General features: G+C 38.0%; 1 protein-coding gene across 1 annotated transcript in view; it reads left to right on the top strand.

Annotated features, from left to right (window-relative positions):
* Positions 1-22,648, top strand: part of LOC149374067 (low-density lipoprotein receptor-related protein 2-like) — a 645,855-nt gene that overhangs the window by 338,039 nt on the left and 285,168 nt on the right. Inside the window, exon 6 of the mRNA XM_089594970.1 lies at positions 20,744-21,035. Coding sequence (XP_089451096.1) covers positions 20,744-21,035 — 292 coding nt within the window. The remainder of the gene's footprint in view (positions 1-20,743; positions 21,036-22,648) is intronic.

Genomic DNA, 22,648 nt, shown 5'->3' with positions numbered 1-22,648 from the left:
AAGTTCTTATCCTAATAAGTTGTGTGGTAAACTATAAATGGCTGTAGTATAACTTTAGTAGTGGTCTCTAATTACTACCTGTATCTTTTCAAAGTAGTATAAAAGCATTAATTATTACTTAATCAAGATTCACATAATAAAGTGAATTCAAATACATGAAAAAAAAATTTTTTAACTTCAGCTATTCGTTTATTAGTTTAAGAAGTTCTTTAAATAAAACTGTCAGAGTTGGTGGCTCAGAGATGACGGTAGGCACTCGTGAAGGAAAAACACAAAAGATTTGATCTCACAAAGTATTATAATAAACGTATTACAGCAAGGTCAGCTTTAGGCTGTTACAGTGAAAGTAGTTTAACAGCTGTAACGTGGCGATCAAGAAGAGAGAGTGTATCGGTTGGCTGCCGGAGAAGTAGAGAGAGTCGTCAGACGACCACGAAGAGCTCAAGTGATTGTAGTGCCCGATGTATCCATAAGGCGGCGCATGTGTGAGCAAGACGGGAACTTTGATTGCTCAAAGCTCACTTTCTTGACACTCCCTCCCTTTGAGTCAATCTAGAATTTCGTCTGAGATCCAATCAACTCTGAAAGTTACATCTGAAGATTGATTTTACTCTGAAGTTATGATTCGGTGGTCTCAATGGAATCATTGTCTTCCTGGTTTGACATATCTGAAATGAATATAAGTAGTTACAATGTGCGATTCGTGTAAATGTAAGTCGATCATTGAATACTTAATATTTTATCTCTGAGGTAATTGTGGCTTTCTGTGGGCAACGGTTTTGTCATTATATCGGCTTCATTCTCTGAGGACGAGATCCACTGAACTTTAACTTTGTCTTGTTGCACACAGAATTTTATAAAATCTCCATGAGTATTTGCCATATGGCTCTTTGAACCCGTGGTTTCTCTCTCTTTTAATTGACTCTGAATTGTCTTTATGTCATCGTCGAAATTTTTCAATCTATGACAACCATCCATTTGAGTGCATTTTATTGCTGATTGATTGTCACACCAAATTGTGACTGGGTATAAAGTTTTTCCTATCATGTTTCTGATCGCCTTGTCCAGAGAAATCAATTCTTGACAAGCGTCGCTCATAGCTAAATATTCAGCTTGACAAGTAGAGAGAGTTACATACGATTGTTTGTGGCTTCTCCAGTTTATAGTGTCTCCAAAAAGCTTTATAATAAAACCTCCTGTTGTTGAAGAATCCTCCAAGTCTCTGAAGCTGGTATCAGTCATGGCATATAAGTTATCTTCTTTTCCTCTGAATATCAAACTCATATCTAAAGTACCTCTAATGTATCTGAACACTCTTTTGACATCTTTCCGAACTTTTTCAGTGGGTTCCAATTGTCTTCTAGATAGGTAATTAACTGCATATGAAATGTCTGGTCTGGTAGCTCCTGCCAGATAAAGAAGACTTCCAATTGCCTCTCGATATGGAGCTTTTGTCCGCTGCGCTACTCCTGCAGTAGTAAGCTCTGAATTTTTAAGTTCTCTATTATTTACTTGTCTAGTTACCATTGGAGTTCTCTGAGGTTTGCTATCAAGCATGTTGAATCTTTCCAAAATTTTCTTCGTGTATTCTGATTGGGAAAGTGTTAAAATTCTTTGACTTCGGTCTCTGGAAATTTTTATACCTAGAAACTGTTTTGGTTCTCCCAAATCTTTCATCTGAAATGTTGTACAGAGTTTAGATTTGATTGCCATTAATCTACTTGCATCATTTCCAGCTAACAGGATATCATCTACATACAGTACTAGAATAATCATCTGATTATTTTTACGCCAAGTAAAAAGACAAGGTTCGTTTATGTCTTTTTCTAAGCCTAGTTTTATTGCTTCTTCGGTGAAGCGTTTATTCCATCTCTTTGGGCTGATTCGAAGACCGTAAATCGATCTTTTAAGACGACAGACCTTTTTGCTCTTGAATTCTTCTTCGCACTCTATTCCTTCTGGGATTTCCATAAATATGTCTTCTTCTAGTGTCCCATTTAGGAAAGCGGACTTCACATCCATCTGACAGACGTCTAGGTCGTATTTGTTGACTATAGCTAGTGCTGCTCTGATAACTGCCAGTCTAGATACTGGGGCATAAGTTTCTCTGAGTTCATACTCCCTCCTGTCTTTAAAACCTCTGATAACTAATCTTGCCTTGTAAGTTATTTTACCTTCTGAGTCCAGTTTCCTTTTGAATACCCATTTCGAATCTATCGTGTGTACTTTAATACCATTTTTATCCAGGGAGGGTCGATCTATTATTTCCCACACGTTGTTAGATTCCATGGATTTGAGTTCATCAGTGATTGCTTCCAGCCACTTTTCTTTATCAACTGAATTAACCGCTTCTCTGAAGTTGATAGGATCTTGATTTGTTCTGGCTATAAAAGCATGAGTCAGTTCATCCTCTGAGTTTATGTTTTCTAAGTCGGTAATTCTTTTTAATGTGAAATTGATGTCAGGAGACGTATCTTTTTGCGCCAACCTCAAGTGGGACCATGTTGGTCTGTTAATTCTAGCTGTTCTGTCTGGCAGCTTTCTCGTCTTTGGCTCGATCTCTGCTGTCGTCTGTTCAGCTTCTCTTTTCTTTGGTCGGCCTCTCCTAGCCTTGCTAGACTCGTGTGCATGATTAGGTTCTAGTATGTCTTCAGAATGTAGAGTTTTGTCATTTTCTGTCTCTGATTGGAAATTCCAGTTTTCCAAGATCTCGGTTTCATTGAGTTTTGTATTTCTTCTGATGTCTTTATATACTATTTTTTCATTAAACTTGACATTTCGAGAAATGAAGAATTTCTTGGTCTCTGGATGCCATAACAGGTACCCTGTTAGGGTAAAACCTACTACTATGGCTTTGAGTGCTCTCTCTGAGAATTTTGTTTTGGTTATTGGGATTTTAGCATATGCTAAACACCCAAAGCGTCTGATTTTGTCTAAATGGGACTTCTGACTCTCATTTATTTTACTTATTGGTGTTTCGGAATTAATACTTGAATGAGGAGTTCTGTTGTATATATGAGTGGCCACTTCAGTAGCCAATGACCACATGCTAGCGGGTAGTCCTGAATCGAGCATGAGTGCTCTAATTTTCCATTGAATGGATTTATTGAATCGCTCTGAAGTGCCATTAAGTTCAGGAGTGTGTGGTGGAGAAAATTCCCCCACTATCTTTTCTTTTTCCATAACCTCTGAGAACTTTCCTCCAGTAAATTCTGTTCCATTGTCTGTTCTAATATAACAAACCTTGGCATCTGTACCTAATAAACTTCTGACATGTTTGAGGTACTCTTCCAAACAGTCACCTGCCTGGTTTTTGTTTCTGACGGAGTATGCTTTGGCATATCTAGAATGATCGTCTATAAAGACTATGATAAAACGGTTATCTCCTGGGTACGAGTCTGGTTTTATGGGACCCATTGTATCTACATGTATTCTTTCTAATGGTCTGTTGGCTTTGACTCTAACCTCTGTGAAAGGTAATTTTTCCATTTTGGCTAATTTACATGTTTCACAGTCCATTATTGAATCTGTGAATTTTACTTTTGATAAAATGTCCTCAGATTTTTGTAATTGTTTTAAATATTTTAAAGATGCGTGTCCCAATTTAGTGTGCCACATCAGGCCTTCGTCTAACTTCTTCTGAATGTTAATAATGTTGTTGGAACTTACATCTGATATAATTTTGTCGATTTCATCTGAATTTCTGTTGTCTAAATCAATGTAGATTTTTTCCAGTAGCAGATTGTTTGGTTTTAGTGAAGTATGATCTTCTGATTGCTCTTCTGAATTATTGAGTTCATCTTTCTTTTCCCTCCCAATCTCAGACTGGGTATTCTCTGGACTGATAGACTCATCCATAGACTCTGAGTTTTGACTGTTGAGAATATCCACAATGTCTGTCTGAGATTGTGTCATGAATTCGTCCAGTGAGACTATCTGTGCCGAGAACTGATATTTATTCCAATTTCTAGTTTTTACAGTGGTTTGATTTTCAACTTCTAACTCTATTATCCAGTTCGGTTTCTCATATACGCCTGAGATATATATTTTTCCCGTTTCCTTGTCAAAGATTTCTAGATATTTGTCATCTAAATAGATGCCTAAACCGGCATCGGCAAATTGTCTTAAGGAGATCAAGTTGTTGGAGATGTCCTTCGCAGCTATCACGTTTGTTAATTTGAACTGTTCATTTAAATTTAGTTTAAAAATTAAGTCGCCTTTCCCATCAATAATGATGTTGGCTGAGTCGTTTTTATTTGCACTTCTGATGAATTCATTGTTGCATTTTTTAAAATTTGTTAGGATAATTCCTTTGTTAACAACGTGATGAGTTGCTCCGGAATCAGCAATAAAAGATAATTTAGTTTTACCTCTGTAGTTATCTTTATGATTACCTGTTAACATAGCCTTAAATTTGGTTGCCTGTTGTTGTTTGGCTTGTGTACTCATGTTACCTTGCTTTTTATTTACACGGCCATTACCTCTGAATTTAAAATTACCATTGCCTTTGCCTCTACCATTACCTCTGAGCTTGCTATTGTTTTTACCTTTATTATTATTATTGTCATTAGAATTATTTTTAACATACCCATCTTTAGGATGATTCCTGTTTGGGCATGCATCTCCCTTGTGGTACTCGAGATCCTGGCAGTAAAAACAGTACCAGAGTCCATACTGGCTTAGAGGACAGTTAATGAGTCTGTGACCGAGTTTGTTGCATCGGAAACACTTAGTGTCCTTATTCGCCTGGTCGTTGACTCTCTGACTGCCTGTAGCCATGTTGGCCCTGGCCTGCTCTGAATTCAACTCTGATTAATTTCTTTCAGCCTGCAATTGTATTAGACTTGTCTTCATGTCTTCAAGACTCATCTCAGTATTTGTGGTCTGTCGCCTAACCATGTTGGCTGTACGCAGCTCTGAGAATTTGTCTGCCACGGCTTGGTAAAAGGCTGACCTCTTTTCCTCCTCAGTCAGAGGTACCATACCGTCTGAGTTTTCATACTCTCTTACTATATGATCAAACCTGTCAATAAAGTCATTGACTTTCTCTTTCGTTGTAATTTTAAGACGATATAGTTTGGCTCTGACTGACGAGGCTGTTATATTGGCTTCAGCCATTCTAAAGGATTTTAATTTATTTATAATTTCTCTAGGGTCTACAACGTTTAGTACCTTCTTGTGATAGTATTCATCTAAGTGATTAATTAGCAATTCTCTAACTAGACTCTTCTTAAATTCGATTTCATCTGAAGTGTATTTATCAATTAAGTTACTATTTTCTATGAAATCTGAAAGATCATTAGTTTTTAATTCTGAAGTTAAGTGATCAAACCAAACATTGAAGGACCCTTTTTGAGTCAGAATGTAGTTTTTCTTAAAAAAAGGTTTAGAAGTATTCTTATTTGAATCAATTGATTTTCTGAGATTGTCTAGTGAATTATTTAGATTATCCAGTCTATCAGTGTCATCTAAGCTATCTCGATTATATGGTCTCTGATTAATGTTACCAAAGGGGTTTGGGAGAGGATTATTATGGAGAGTAAAGTCACTTATATTCGTGTTTCTTTGAATCCTCTGATCGTTAATGGTAGAGTTAAATAAAGGTGGTACCTCTGAGTTTCTATGGGCTCTCTGAGAGTCCTGGATGGACTCTGTGGCACGTGTCAAGCTGTCAATCTTAGTGGATACTAGATTGAGAGCTTTGGTCATGAGGTTGGCAGCCTGAACAAACTCCGGAATCTTTTCTGTTGCACTGGACATGGCATCTGCCGCCCTTTCCATCTTTGTTGACAGTGTTAGAAGCTTGTCAACCGCCGTATCCCAAGATTGGATTACTTCTGCTTGTTCGACTCCAACGTTCCTAATTTCAACAATCTCTGGTTGCTGAATGGTGTTGTCAGTGTCCTCTGATCTTAGTTGAGGGGTAGTCGTGTTCTCCGACAACTCTGAAATTGTAAATCATGTCTCTAGATTGTTTGGATTTTGCAGAAGTTGAAGCTGCTGGTTTTATATTGCCAGCACCTCGATAGGCCTCTCTGATATAAATGATTCACACTCTGATACTCTGGAAAGAACAAGTAGGAGAAAAAATTTTCTCACCTTCCTCTGAGTTGACAACTGGTAAATCTTGAGGACTGTCCCTTGGAGGTGTTTCGGTAAAGTTGGACTCTACGTTTATTTGGGACTCTTGGTCTTGTTCATTCTTCTGAGAAACAGCCCTCGTTGTTATTGTTGACACACATCTGAATATACCAAACACAAGAAATTAATATGCATGCATGCATTTATTATGTGGGCGTGTTTTCGTACACGGACGGCACTGCCTGCCCGGTTGGAATCAACACCTGGCTTGTTAGCCCCGCTAACCTCAAATCTCACACACGCGCTCCCTCCCAACTCGTGTCACCGCACTGCGTGTAACTCGAAAAAAACGTGGGAAAGAGGTGCACTCGCGCATGTAAAACCGAAGCTTCGCGAGGAAAAAAAAAAACTAACAGCCCCTCTCCGCAATGGTTAAGAAGGTCAACTGCTGCGGGAGTTTATTAACTTGCAGCACCGCTTGCAAGTTACGTACCTATAGGTACATACACCTATTCGAAGGATGTAGATTTATCAAACTGACAGCACCAAATTAATAGGAAAAAAAATGTACTCTGAATAAGAAAGGAAGTAGTGAAAAAAAATTTAGCCTCTTCAAGCAAGAATTCGCGTATGTTGTACACGTGCTTGTAGCTCTCGAGGCCCGTGCGCGCCAAAAAAATGGTGGCCTCGCTCAGGTCTGCGTGATCGTGGTGTTCGCGCGGGCTTTTATTATATCGACCACCAGCACGCGCTTCTGCTTTGAACTACGCTGGCCGCACGCAGACAATGAAAAAAAATTTTAACAGCACTGTGCCCTGCACCATTCGCTCACGCACATTATCACCCTGACGCAGGAAACACGATATGGAACCTCTGAAGCAAGACACTCTGAAAAAGTACTCACTGCTTTCCTCCTCTGAAGCCCTTCATGGCAAGGCCGGCTCGTCCTCTCGAGAAAAAAAAGTGGGGTCCATAACCTGTCAGAGTTGGTGGCTCAGAGATGACAGTAGGCACTCGTGAAGGAAAAACACAAAAGATTTGATCTCACAAAGTATTATAATAAACGTATTACAGCAAGGTCAGCTTTAAGCTGTTACAGTGAAAGTAGTTTAACAGCTGTAACGTGGCGATCAAGAAGAGAGAGTGTATCGGTCGGCTGCCGGAGAAGTAGAGAGAGTCGTCAGACGACCACGAAGAGCTCAAGTGATTGTAGTGCCCGATGTATCCATGAGGCGGCGCATGTGTGAGCAAGACGGGAACTTTGATTGCTCAAAGCTCACTTTCTTGACAAAAACATATCAACAAACTTTAATTATGTAGTGTATGAAATATAGTAAAAAAAAAAAATCATGACGTACACCACGTGAGAAAGCACACGTATGGTAGAATTACTTGTTGTTAATTTAGTGACTAAAAATTTATAGAGAACATTTACGGCAATATTTAGACATGTATTATACGGAGTATAATAAAATTCGTAAGTATTCTGAAAAAAAATTTTTATAAGAAAGCGAATTAAGTAGACATTACAATAGAGTTAACAAAATAGTAAATAAAAAATTTTAATAGTATGTAAATGATTATAAATCATCGAAGTAATGTTCTATATGTTACTTTCTTCCTTTTTTCAAAGTACAGATATATTTTTCTTCAACGAAAGATCTTTTTTTATTATGTATACATCAATATAATTTAATATTCGTGTAAAATAAAAATTACAGAATCCAAAATGAAACTTTTGAATATCAATATTGATTGTTAAAACATCTTAAGTACTATGCTAAAATTTTTTTTTATTAAATTGAATAATTGTTTTCCTTGACATGAATGATTAATCTTTTTTTATTGCTTACCACAGACTAACTAAAGTTGGTTTTTTAAACTAAATAATGCTTTACTTTTGTAAAAAATATTTATTTTTTTTTATGTAATTGTTTCTATTACTTATACAATTCTTGTTTTTCGAAAAAAATTTTTTTTTGATTTAAGGCCTCCTGTGGATTCAAATTCAGTAATAGGTTGTTTGTGCTAAATGCGCAGCTGGGTTGAGCTCTACTAGTCTATATATATATATATATATATAGACTAGTAGGGCTCAACCCAGCTGCGCATTTAGCACAAACAACCTATTACTGAATTTGAATCCACAGGAGGCCTTAAATCAAAAAAAAATTTTTTTCGAAAAACAAGAATTGTATAAGTAATAGACACAATTACATAAAAAAATATAAATATTTTTTACAAAAGTGAAGCATTACTTAGTTATATATATATATATATATATATATATATATATATATATATATATATATATATTTAATGTGTTCTTTAGCTAGGAATTCAGATGAATAAGCCAATTGAGTTTCTCTGTAAAAGAGTTTTATTTATAAATATAATTATATTATACAATGAGTTTTATTAGATCTAGATTACTTATTAACAAACCTGTAAAAGAGAAACGACGTTTAAGCCTATTATTTCCACTGATCTTCCCTATTTACAGAATTTATACTTTTTATGTGTATACGACGAGAGTTAGTTTCAAACTAAACTTTCTTTATGATTCATTTAAAATCTCAGCTTATTGCTGTTACAAGATTACTTACACTGTCACACATGTGTCTCACAAACTCATTTCTTAAATATAACATCTAAAGGTAATATATTATCTTTACATATATACTAGTGAAGTTGATGCCCCCCTGCGTGCTCCAGGCGTTAGCCCCCCCACTAACAGATTGAGTAGAGAAAAAAACGACATTACTCGTGTATTTATCAATGCAAGCTTATAATTAGTTCACAACAGCAAAATACGTGACTTAAAAAGCAGTTGATTAAACATAACAACTAAGTATAACAGACGGTCTCTCCAGAGGCACAAGATTAAAAATAACGATACTACTTAAGTATTATTTAGAAGCAGAGATAATAACAGAAGAAAAAAAAAAAAGCAAAGTTTATATTCCTAGAATAACATTGAATACTGGCACTTCATCATCATTACCTTTTGTCTTCTATAGAAAACTGTTTTCCTTTGTATGACCATAATCTGTGTTTATAAACAAATCACAAGGAAAAAAATTTGAATCTGTAAGATTGTATATTACAAAAACCTTTTTTTTCTTACGGACAATTATACGTTGCTTTATTAGGATGTAAGAATCCAAAAAAAATTTTTATTTAAAATGAATCAGAGAATAAATCAGAAATTAAAAATATTGTTGAGCAAGAAATTTTTCAGTAATTTAAAAATATGTTACTTTAAAAATCGTCACATTTGAAGAAATGTATGTCAATTCATAAAAATCATGAAAAACAAGTATGTGAAAAATGTAGAAAGGGTCTTAAAAGAACAGATAAGTTAAAACGACACATGAAATATCACAACATTAAGCTAACAGAATTAATTATTGTTTTAAAAGCTTATTTGTGCTCGTCTTTTTTATTATACCTTCTCCTGAATTCTTTTTTTTGTGAATAAAGTCCTCAAGTAGTCAAGAATTTTTTATTTGGGTGAAGTACACATGGACCAGAAAGATATTTGTAATGTGAAAGTTCAATTAAATTAAACAAATAATGGTACTGAAGAGACGTATAGCAAGTAAGGGGGAGCGAATAGACAGAGGGAGACCTATGATCAGTGACTTGGAAGACCTTAAAAACTAGATATAACTTGAGTACTAAATCACATATATTTTTAACATTTATGATGGTAAAACATTTAATAAATAAGTATTTCGGGGGGGGGGTAGAGGGGAAGGTGGAGGGGGAACAAGGGGGAGCTTAGGGGAGGTTACTCAAATATAATTTGATTAAAAATAACGTTAAAACAAGCAAATAACTATGTGAATCGAAGGGAAGCTGTGGAGGAGCTGAGTGGTAGCGGGGGGGGCGAGCGGGGGAGCTGAGACTTACTTTCGTTAATACAACTATATAATATAAGGATATATATATACATAGAGCGCGCGGTGGCTCAGTCGGCTAGGTCGTGGATTGGCACGCGGGAGACTGATTAATGTTATTAGAGTTTTTTATTATGCTAACGTCCTTCTTATTATTGTTTCTTTATTTTTCTGTGAGCCTGGGTATTTAAGTTTGACGAATGCATGTGTTCGAGGCGTATGCATTAGCACACACTAGGCTTGGATAGGGTGATTGGGAAGACACAATAAGACACAATAAAATTAAACAGCATAAAAATAACAATATTTAATATCACTTAAAGGCCCAGAAAAATTACAGTTAATATTCACAAAAATAGTAAAGGCCAAAATAATACAGGAGAAAAGAAATAATGTCTATAGTCTTAAAGCAACGAACTTTTGAAATTTATAAAAGCGAAGAATGTAGAAAGAAAAGAGTCAAGTTGAATAACACAATATGTAAACACGCACTGGCCTTGAGCTCGCAAGAGAGTCTGAAAGTTATACGAATAAATGTGAAAATGAAAGCACTGATATAATATAACTGATTGAAATCTTGATTAACTAAAAACGATTGTCAGTAGAAATGCACAAGAGTTTCACTGAGTCTTGTTGTTGATAATCACTGGTAGTTCAATGAGATTAACTATTTGAGCTGGTCTGCAGATTATGCAGTAAACAACTTGAACAAAGCACTAAGTGCACTGCACTGCACAACTGAGTTTTGTCCACTGTATTGAGAGAGTTAATCAGAAGATTTACACTAGCATTTAAGGTGATGTATGCACCTTTGAATGCTAGAGTTTGGCAACGTAAATTAAGAGAGTCTATCCTCGACGAGAGCTAAGTATAATCTGGCGCTTGCAGTAAACAAGGCTTACCGCGTGAATACGCACACACACACCTGCAGCGCGCCAAGTCGACCAAACGCACACGCACAGAGCGTTGGGTTGACAGAGACTACAAGTGTACACAATGTACACAAAAGCCGGGCCTACTGTCGGTCACTCTCATTTCCAACAGCATGTAGGTATATTTGCTGCACGTCCAGTGGCCAATAAAAGCTCTATTATGAACTTAATTGATCCCTATCTTACTATTTAAGACTTATTCTCTTTACTCTTCTTTATGATATGGACGGTTTGGTGGAACTTTCACTATTCATGCTTTTTTGATTCTTTTTACATAAGATATCTTTATTTCGTCTCCTTTCTGTAGTTTCACGATTTTCTTACTATTATTATCACCTGTTATTTTATACGGGCCCTCGTATTGTAAGTTGCATTTATTCTTTATTGGCTATTTTAGCTTATGCACCATTTCTTCCTCTAGGAAATATTTAGTGTTGAGTTTGTGGTCATAGTAATACTTTATTCTGTACTTCACCTGAACTCAGTTTATTGCTGTGATAGTTGTCATTTCTACCAGGGTCTCTACTAACATTTTGAAATATTCTACAACTGCTCGTCTAATATCTTAAAATATTTACTCGAAGGTTGTAACGTAAGATGTGTTAATCACGCTATCCCTGACTATCCCGCAATAAAGGATAGTGGGCAGTTGGAATAAATTGATTGCGAAGTTTCGAGTGTTGCCGTATTAAATAGTAGCGCTCAGCCGAAGGTATAAAAGGGGGCAGGAGAATGCCCTCGCTCTCTTATACCTTTCGGGCCGCGCAAGGTAAAAATCGAACGACGGTCGATCGCTAAAGTAGACCAAATGCAAAAATAAAAAAGTATACGGTACGGAATAACGGTACGGATTCAAATAGGCCCGTCGACGGTGAGACTACCCGGAGGACGAGAGGCCTGAAAGAATGTGCCCGGTCGGGGACGCTCGACCGAGGTCTGAACCGTTTGGAGTACCAGTAGACGTCGGGTGTACACTCGCCATCGAAACCAGCAGGGACCCGAAGAAATGAACTTAGGGACGTGAAAGAGACCAAGAATTACCAACACCACTCATGGCAGATAAGTTTGTTTAAAATTAGTGTTGATAAAAGACAGATAAATATATGGACAAAAGGACATTACGTGTAGCGTGTAACACTATGTGCAACTCTGCTCTTGTTATAGCGAATATTTCGTAATGAAATAATTATTTAATACATATATATATATTCAAATTATCCAGTTCGTTAACAATCTCTGATTTTCGCCCCATATCAAACACCGCAGAAATGAGAGATAATGCATATATGGTGAGTACGGATTGATGGCGATATATAAATTATCCATTCTTATAAAGTAAATTTTTATTGATTTATACTCAATATAGAAGAAATTTTACAAGGTATCGACCAAGTATTAACATTAGGTTGGCTTAAGGATTACTAGGTCCCTTAAAATAGTCTAAATCAATCGTTTCTATTTTATTTGCTACTTTTATCTCTTAAAGTACCTTGATACACTTTTTAATATAAGATTTAAGTGCCAGTTGTTCGAAACCCCCTTTTGTATAATTACGCATAACTTTGACTCTTCTCGCTTTTAATAATCAGGCTTTTGTTATCCTTCTTTATTATTTTTTGCATGTTAAATTAATAAATCTTCCCTCGTGTAGCGCTTGTATGGTCTCTGTCTTAGGTACCAGTTCCATCACTGTCATAAACGATAGATTATGTAGGATTTTTAATACATGCCCCTCAGTTTTGCTCAGTTATTGTAGTAGTAGTAGATCTTTTTCTCTTAGTGCTTATGGTGGAATGTCAGTTGGTAACTGTGTCTGACATACTCTATGCTTTTCTATTGACGGTGGGTGTGTAACTGTTTTATCCTTTGATCTTACGTTTTCGGTATGTGTTTTGCAAAATGCTTAATTCAAATGTTAGGTGTGCTCGTTGTCCTGTTTTTCGTTTGTGGTTAAAGGCGTCTGTATCTTCTGTCACTGGCTAGATAATTTTATTCGCTTAATTCTCATTATTCTGGCTATGTTTTAAACTATTCGCCTCCATTATTATTTGTTACATTACGTTGACTACAGGTGTAGTTCCACTAGTCTTTCGTGCATTGTTCTTTATTCCTTGCCTATCTTTTACATTACGTCTTTTAAAATCAATCATTACTTGGGCTTTAAGTTCATCTAATTTTTTTTCTAATTAATTGAGTATACCCGGCTTTTTTAGTATTTCTGTATCTATTAAAGGGTTATTGGTTAGTGTGCGTAAATGGTTAATGTTCTGTTCTGTAGTTTTTTTGTCTTTCCCACGAGTTTTGTTTTTTGACGCTCGTTTTTTAATTTTTTCTTGTATTTGCCTTTTCTAGTGTACCATGATTCTCTACTAATACTTTTTTTGATGGTTAAAATGGTTAAATTATTTCTCGTGTGACTGAAAAACACGATTCTGTCTGCGTAGTGTAGTAAATCCTGGTGTTCAAATTTTGGCGCAGCGGTGCATATGTCACCACTTTTTCTGGCGAGACTTGGCTATCCAGCAAGGAATCACATCAAGACAAAAGATAACCTCCAAGCCGCGTGGACCAGACCAAGATCGTCCAGCAGATCAGGAATAGGATCTAACGCACTCGACTTGAACAACTCCAGGTCTCCAGTAAGTATTGGAGTAAGAGCAGGTGGGCTCGGGGAAAGAACCGCCGACACACGCGATCTTAAGGTCAGCTACACAGGCAAATGCAAAGCCAGAGTGGTGGAAATCAGGACCTCACCGTTCACGTGGTGTCATCAAGTCACGGAGCACCGAATTAAGGCCGCCTCATACTTGAGCCACTGCTTTGACTCAGCCAAAAGGCTGCATGAGGTTTGCATCAGGCTTGCTCCTGCCATCAAGTAGACAGCAACAACCATCCTGGGGACCCCTCCAGAGAGCTGAACGCTAGGACTGGTTGCCAGCTGACTAGATCTACTCGAAAACTATAAGAACAAGTTTTCGGTGAGTCACGCTTCTCAGAAACCCTAAAGTAGAAGACTCTGAGTACCTGAGACTCAATTAATACTCAGTCAGAAAGGAAGTCTACGTCAAAGCGTGAGGCAAGCTATTTGACGAGTGGAACTTCCTTGAATCCCAGATGAATGGCGGGTTGCCAGAGCCAGAGACAGATTTTCGTCGTGTTTCTTGGCTCCCACTCATTTCTTTGCCTTTCTTCAACGGATCACAGGTGGACAGGGAATCCTTCAGGTGCTTGTTTCATTTCATCATCGACAAGGATTCTCGTCTCTTTGATATCCAAAAAATGTATTACCTGAAAGCTAACGTCTAGAGAAAAGCAAAGGGCACTCCAGATACTCTACCAGTCATCGGCCAAAACGACGCTACTGCTTGGCCGACCTTTAACTCCCGCTGCTTTCATCCAGCTCAGTCCCACTTCCAACAAATTCTCATCGAGCATTTAGTACCTTGCCGACGAGCTTAGGAGGTACAAAGATCAGCTGCAGGCTCTTGAGCGTTCCGTAGAGCAGTGGGACGACTGGTTCGTCTCCATAGCGTCAGAAGCCATAGACTCTGCAACCCATCAAGCCTGGAAAGAAGAAATTGACCAGCCGTGGAAGAAGGGGACAAAGGATAAGTTAGAGAAAGATCCAATGCCACCTTTGGAAGACCTGGAGCGCTTCCTTAGGATGCGTTGCACAATGATGAAGACGCTCGGAGACGGCAAGCCACCATCTGCGAGCTCAACCAAAGCAGCAGGAAAGACTCGCTCCAGCATAGCAGGTTCTTTAGAACTCTGGCCACGACATCTAACCAGATCCCCCCACCCTGCCCAAGATGCCAGGAGTACCACCATCTAGGGCACCATGCCACCTTCAAAGCTCTGGACGTCGCAAGCCACAGGAAGTTGGTTATACAGAGAAATCTCTGCTTCTTCTGCCTGAGAGGAGGCCACCTGGCTAGAGCTTACTTTTCTCAGGGTTCGTGTCGAGATTGCAGGGGTATTCATCATACCACGATTTACAGTGTCAGCCAAAAGCGCTCCACCAATGCTGAGAGGTGGCCCGCTGAATCTGGAGGCGAGAAGCGCTCTGACGAAAACGAGAATCACCCCATACAGAGCAATTTGAAGGAGAACCTGCCCAAAAAATTTAAGGTTCAGGCCATGGCCACGCACGCCAATGTGCGAAGACGATCCTCCATAGAAAGTTGTGATACTGTCGACCGCATTTGTACTCTTAAGCGATGGGAGAAACCAAACAGAGAAAATGAGGGCTTTGTTGGATCACTAAGTGGCTGGGAGAGAACATATGGCGTGTGAATGTGGCCGTTTTCACCTTTTCGGAAGACCTACAGGCAGTCCGTGTCTATTCTAGAGTGTGAACGCATTGTCAGTGAGTCGTACTCAAGAAAACCTTCTGGCTGGTATGTGGTTCTGCTTGCTCTGAAGCCTGACGACCCAGCATTGCTTGGAGAGAGCCTCACACAGGCGGCTACGGCATTGTCAGTGATGCACTGATAAATGAGAAAGGACCCTGAGCTGGCGCAGGAGTATATATATGTATATAATAACACCGTGCTATACTGGCTCCACAGCGATGGAACAACCGGAAACGAGTTAGTGGATGGATGGAACCCAACAGATGTCACCACCTGGGGCAAGACTACGAATCAATCAACCCTGTCAGACTCATGTTTAAAAGGACCGCACTGGCTTAGCGGTTGCCTCGAGCACTGGCCTGCCACCAATCTCGCCCTTCAAGCGCCTTCCAACTTGGCAAGTCCTGAAGTCTCCCTAGAGGTCAACTGCTATATCATGCAGCACCAGAGGCCGGAGCTTACTCAGGTAGAAAAGTTTTCCGATTTGTATTGCCTTCTGAGGGTGACCGTTTTACTACTAACGCCTGCTCCACCTCAAGTCAGGTGACAGCACGTACCAACCCCTCAATCCCAGGACAGCCAAAGAGCTTGACTCTGCTCTGTCTGAGTATGTCAGGCTCAGCCAAGATCAGTGCTATGACGATGAAGTAGTTCGCGTTTATTATTGGGTTCCGTGAAAGCGCATCAGTTGGCCTGTTGAATACGCTCAGGTGATATATAACCTTAAATTTACAATCTCAAAGTCCTACTTTAAGTCTATTGAGCCAACTATCGGGGTTCCTTGATGAGAGAAAATATTTTCGAGGTTTGTGACCCATGATTATTGTTAACGTGAGTCCATACAAATAAGGTCTAAATTGCTCTTTACCTCATACCACTGCCAGCACCGCCTTGTCATACGTTAAATGATGAAGCTCACTTTCTTTTAAGAAATGTAACGCGTAGATGCATGGGGTGTCCTTTTACATCTCACTATGACTTAAAACAACGGCTAGTGCTAAGTTTTGTGCAGTTGTCAACATAATAACGGGTTTGTTCAAATCAGAGGCGATAAATACAGGTCCACTGTATAGTCTGTCTACGAAGATGTTGAATTCTTGCTCGTCTCTTCTGTCGTCAGGGCCGTATTTGCAGTTTTCTCACTGCAGTAAGCTCCTATCTTGTAGTGGCATTATAGTTGTCTCTGCCATATTGATTTTCTTAGTCATTTTCATCATGGATGAATTCCGCTTGCTGTTATTATTGTTGTGATATGTCGTGCTTTGCTCACCTTGCAGTCAGCAGCAAGACACGGCACATATAAAATTATTCTTTATTACGACTTACTATAGGGCTAAGCGGATAGGAGAGATAGCTGGCAATCAGTATACATACATGGGCGAGATTAACATTTAAGCATTTATTTGCATTTATTAATAACTCAAAACTTATAATTATTCCTATTCAATGTTTACTCTGCCCGACTATCTGACTTGGCCTGACTCTATACAACCTTAGCCCTGCAGGTGCAGGTCCGGCAGTTGCTGCTCGGCATAATGCTTGTCTACGGTAGGGACGAGATGGATAGGAAATAGGCCTACCGTTCTTTTGCTACAGCAGGGGTCTCTCTGAAGCACTATCCTCGGGCACTGGGAGGTCTTACGAGCAAGGGCTGGCACTCGAACCCAGTAGTCCTTAACAACGTGTGTGTGAAGGTCGTTATTGCAGTCTGGGCAGCCAACAGGTAGCCGTTGTTGTGCGCCTCCGGTAGCCGCTCGGTACAGCACACAGTCGTTTCTAGCACACACACCCGTAGAACTATATAACGCTGTGAAGCCCTCAGATTATACGTCCCAGCGGGAAATAGACATGACGGAGAGTGCCTTTCTTGTCGCTCTGCCGATTCGTGCTCCCTGATACTGTAGCTATCTGCCTGTGTATGCGTCGGTGCGCACATACACCCGCCACTGCACACAGTCAAGGGCTGGCAGTGCTGCCTATAGTAGAGATAAGTGAAGGGATAGGTCGATACAAGGGCCGTGAGTGGGGTAGTGTTGGTGTGCATAGTGCCGCCTCTCCTCTAGCCTGCTACTACGACATACCTTCCTACCGTAACGTCGGTGTCCCATGTCACATTGTATAAGTTACTATTGTTGGTTTGCGTAATGATTATTACTTTTAGGGTTGTACTGACTATTGTTTCAATTATATGGCTCCCATAGTCCATTGTTATAACCCTTGTAATAACTGTTATAATTATTGTTATTAAAATTATTATTTCTGCCCCTATAATTCATAGATGTTCCTGTTCATAAGAGTATTGTTTATGGATTAGCTATATACCTCGCTTTTCTTCTTCTCCTCTTCTCCTCTCACTTGCTTGCGTGAGCGACAGTCTCTTAGTAATGCCCTGGTTTCTGACAACAATAGCAATTTTGTTTGAATTCTTTTCCACTGTTTCTCAAGGCCTTTCTGTTGTTTATTATCTTTAGAAGTTTTTAAGCATGACTTAACCTGTCTAGTTTGGCCAGTAGATGAAGCGTTCTTTTGTTTGCTGCTACTGCTCCTTAAGCCCCACTAGTGACTTCTGTTGTGTTTGCTTCTTCCTTTGCCTAGTTTACAAATGCTATCCACTTGGTTGTGGCGGTATTGCATGTAGGCTATGCACTTGTACTTACTTGTATTGCGTGACGTAAGCTAAGGTTCCTTTTGATTCTTAGAGATTTTATCATTGCTTCACAGATGATCCTCGAATTGAACTTGTAATTTTACACCTGAATTTTGAGGCCATGCCATACAAGAATTGTTTTACCACCCTCGTTTCCACACTATTTTTTATAACTTTTTTCTAAATTGGAAGTAGGCTTTGATTTAAATCGTGCAGCAGCATCAGCCTATTGTGAAGATGTTGCATTCTCCTGCCGTAGTCTTCTTTTGATAATAGAGATTATCTTGAAGGCTCAGATGCTTTTTTTTTTAGTCTGGAGCCTTCTGTTTTTATTCAACTCGTTAAATTTGCATGCTATGAATTACTTTTTTTTTAGGGCTTAGAGTAATATAATCAAGTCAGTTATTTCTCTGGAAAAAATTTTTCAGAATAAATCGTACAAAGTCTCTTTTTCTTAGGTGATTGGTATTTAAGTTTTTCTTTTAATTTCAAAAAAAAGGGAAGAGGGCGAATAAACAAATGAAAAAGTCTTTTCTCATTATATTAATTCTTAACAAGTGACTCTCTTTTAACATTGCCTTAAAAGTACGGGATAAAGATGGTTTTTATATTATGTGTACTTATGAGTACGTTAATATGCATCCTAGCAGAAAAAAAATTTTAAAGAACATTTCTTCTCAGCGCTCACCATTTGTCTGCGCTGATAATATGATGTTTTATTATTGGTATCTCAGTTCTGTTGGCTTCTGAGCTTTTGTCGCCGTGCTGGTAGACTATGACCATAAATGCCATCTTTTATTGTATCCTCGACATCTTGATTTTTGACCATTGTATTCTTGCAGTACACCACTATGTTGCTTCTTAGGAAGGTTTTGTTTTCTTAAAACAAGAGAAATAATGAAAACATCTGATTTCTATGGTACCCTACACTTAGCACTGAAACTTTTTCGTAAAAAAGAAATTGGTAAAGAGGTAAGGCGTAGAGACTTTTAACACTTAGTCTGTTAAAGACCTTTTTTCAAGATGTTGCTTTCATGAGGCAAGGTTGCACGTGTGTTTCCTTTCAAGTTTTATTATGTACTGTTCCAAAAGCATCTTTCCTTACTCTTTCTTCCATATATACACAATAGTAAATCACCATTAGTCAGGATTCCGAAGATTTTATGGCACCTGCACTGCACTCACGAAGATAGTTTACGACATTAAATCAGCAATCGACAAGAAGCAGATGATGTTGTTTGTCTCTGTAGATCTTTCACGAGCCTTTGACCTTGTGAATGTGGGGCTGCTCATGGACAAATTGTGTGCTCTTGGTTTCTCTGATGTAGCATGCAGATGGATATCCTCATATTTGTCCAATCGTATACAGGTGGTCCAAGTTCCGGATGGACGCGTATCCCAAACTCTTTTCCGTACCTGTGAAGTGCCACAGAGCAGTATTCTTGGTCCTCTTCTGTTTGCCCTGGTAGTCAACGACCTACTTGACGCATGCGTGGGAGTTAGCGTCCATCAGTATGCTGATGATATTGTGATCTATGCATCTGGTGAACTCCCGGAGATTGGAGAGATTGCGAGTCATGTTGGTGTGGCTCTGGACAGAATTTTATGGTGGGCCCAGAGCAATGGCATGGTCAACAATCGACGTAAGACAGCAGCTTTCTGGATCGGATCCCGAGCTTACATCAAGATGTTGGAAGATTTGGAAATTAAGCCTGTGCTTCTGATCGATCATGCTCCGATTGACTTCTTTTCGGAGATTATACTGCTCGGCGTTACGCTCGACAATGAGCTTAGTATGAGAAGTCACTGCATAAACACCTCTGCAAAATTTGTTGGAACGCTTTCTCTGCTCAGAAGATGTAGTGACTATTTACCGAGGGAGACACACTTAATGCTTATGAAATTCCTCGTGTTCTCGAACCTTGAAATTTGTGCTCCGCTTCTCATTGGACTCTCAGCTCAGATGCGGATAAAGTTGGAGAGATGTAAGAATGCCGCTCTGCGCTTTGTCGAGGGTACTCGGAAGTGGGAGCATATCTCACCCGTGTACAGAAAGTACTCTATACTGAGCCTTGACAACAGACTAAAATACAACGTCGTATGCTTGCTTGCCACGGTTTTGCGTACTAACAAACCCGTTGACTTATGTGAGGCATTTAATTTTAAGCTTGAACGCAAAACTGGCTCATCTAGATTAAACGCACTAAATATTGTGATTCCTTGGGCTAGAACCAGTACATTCTTGGGTAGCTTCACTAATGGTTCTGCAAGAATGTGAAACAGTTTGCCTGTACTGGTTTGCAGTGATTTGGTGTTAACTAGGTTCAGGGGCGACCTCTTGAGACATCTCAAATGTTTAGACCTGCGCCTCAGAAATTTTTAATCTTGTCTTAATTCTGTTATCATTATTTTTATTCTTACTTAATTTTATTATTATTGTTACAAACTTTTATTTTTATTTTTGTTCATTAAATTATATCTCTTTAATTTTTAATTGTAACTCTTTTACATTCGTATTACTCACATGTAAGTGGCCTGCGTGTCTACTGAGTTGCCTTATCTTAAGGCTTGTATTAAGTTCAGGCTATAATGGACCATGAGTCCTTAGCCTAATAAACCACTAATCGAATCAAATCAAATCTTTCTTTTCTCTGGACCTTAGGCCCTGTGTCACAAAACGCGAAAAGAGGGAACCTAGAGTCCTACCTGTACTTCCGTACCTTACAATATTAGGCAATGATTAAATTTTTTCTGTAAATTATGTTATAACAAAACCAAACATTTATAGTTAGTTATGTCATGAAAAATAAGTGTTTTTTTTCACAGAGCTCCTATAGATGAAGGATATGAAAGAGAATCTATTATAAATGAAGATCTTACTGTATCGGATGGCTTAGCAATTGATTGGATATACAATCATATTTACTGGACAGATGCTAAAAGTAATACAATTAAACTTTCAACTTTCAGTGGAAATGTAAAAAAAACTATTTTACGTGATAACATTCAAGAGCCCAGAGCAATCGCTCTTAATCCCATAGATGGTTGGATGTTTTGGACTGATTGGGGAGAGCTCTCTCGAATAGAAAAAGCTGGCATGGATGGATCTTATCGAGAAGTATGTTGAAATACACTTATGGTTTATTAAAGTTAAGCATTATTAGGAAAACTGGTAAGAACTGTTTTGATTTTGCAACAAATAAGTTCATTTATAATTACGTTAATATTTGAAAAGAATTCTGAATATAATATTTACCCCCTCTCACCTAAAAACAGCTCCTTTGTTACTTGATGTTGGGTTCTCAGGCGAAAAAACAGTGTACAAAACTCATTTCAGAAGGCTTCTTTACGAATATCACCGTTGGCTCGTGCTGTAAGCCTCTTGGTTTATAAATTAAAGCCTTTAAAAACTTGGACGTAATACAGTAATTTAATAAAAAAAGTCATTTGTATTTTCCGTTTATTCTTGAGACTCAATTATTCTCTTACGCATCTAGAGGTCTTAAATAATTTGTAATATTTATTAACGTAAGCCATGGGTATTAAAACTTGTAGATAAAAGAAGTACACTATATTCCAAGGGCACAAGGTAAAGACTTGTGTGCCTGAAGAATACGGTTATTTTTTGATCTAGACGAAGTAGGTACATTGGCTCTTTTTCACTGAGAGTGAGAAGTACCATTTATGCTCACGGACATACTTTGAATACTAGGGCAAAAGAGAACTTTGGGTATCAATGTCTCAAGGGCAGCAAGGAGGCAGTTATGCTATACGCCCTGTGTAAGAAAACATTGTCTCCTTTATTCGTCAAATTAATTATTTTCGTTTTTTCAATAGGATGATTCTTCTGACGGTAAACCATTGCTTGTAACTGCTTATAGCTGCTTTGAAATGTATTAGTAAAACGTATCTATGATTTTACAATATCTCTTCACAAGTCAATTTATAGGTAGAGGTACATCGTAAATTATAAATGTAATTAACTATTTTTTGATTCAAAATTTTTTTATGAGGGTGAATATAACGTAAAATTATTTTATAAAAGTACTTTTATCTAGTTTTTTTAGTAGTATAACATAAAACAAAACCTTAAGAGACAAATGAACTTAACGTTAGTAAAATAACTATAAATTAATAAAATATAATATGAAAGCCACGTCAGAGACTTTTTATGTTATTCTAAGGACTCCTTAAGCTTTCCATAAACTATTGTGATTATGTTATTGGAAATAATAAATACTTAATGGAATATAATTTTTTTTTTTATTTACACGAATTTCAAAACCCTTTGGAATTACACTATATTTAAAATATTTGCATAAGAACTTATAAGATCATTCTAAAAAATTATACAACCATGCATGTACTAAGAAATTAAAGTCAATATTTACATACGTGCATTTATTCCTAAAATATATTTTTAAACTCAGACATGAAGTAGGTATCTAACAAACTTTTACTAATTAAAACTTTTCTATTACCAGTACGGCAGATGAGTTAAAACTTGTACAAACTTTAAGAAAGTATGTACTTGCACCTCAGTGAAAATTAAATTGTTATTGTAACAAAACTAATTACTTTATGTTCAATAAGTAGAGATTGTAGACAAGAGTTCATTGGCTTGTGACTAAATAATTGTAAATTGGCGTATTTGTATTAAGTAGTAAGACTAGTAAGATGCTCGAAAGGCACTCACCGTGTACTCTCATGCCAACATACACAGACACGTAA

Source organism: Copidosoma floridanum, unplaced genomic scaffold (genome assembly GCF_036245765.1).
Source record: "Copidosoma floridanum isolate Cflo_tuat_1 unplaced genomic scaffold, Cflo_Japanese_pri ptg000022l, whole genome shotgun sequence".
NCBI classification, from domain to species: Eukaryota; Metazoa; Arthropoda; class Insecta; order Hymenoptera; family Encyrtidae; genus Copidosoma; species Copidosoma floridanum.
Note: the sequence above shows the minus strand (reverse complement) of the source record. Positions and strands in the feature narration are given on the sequence as shown.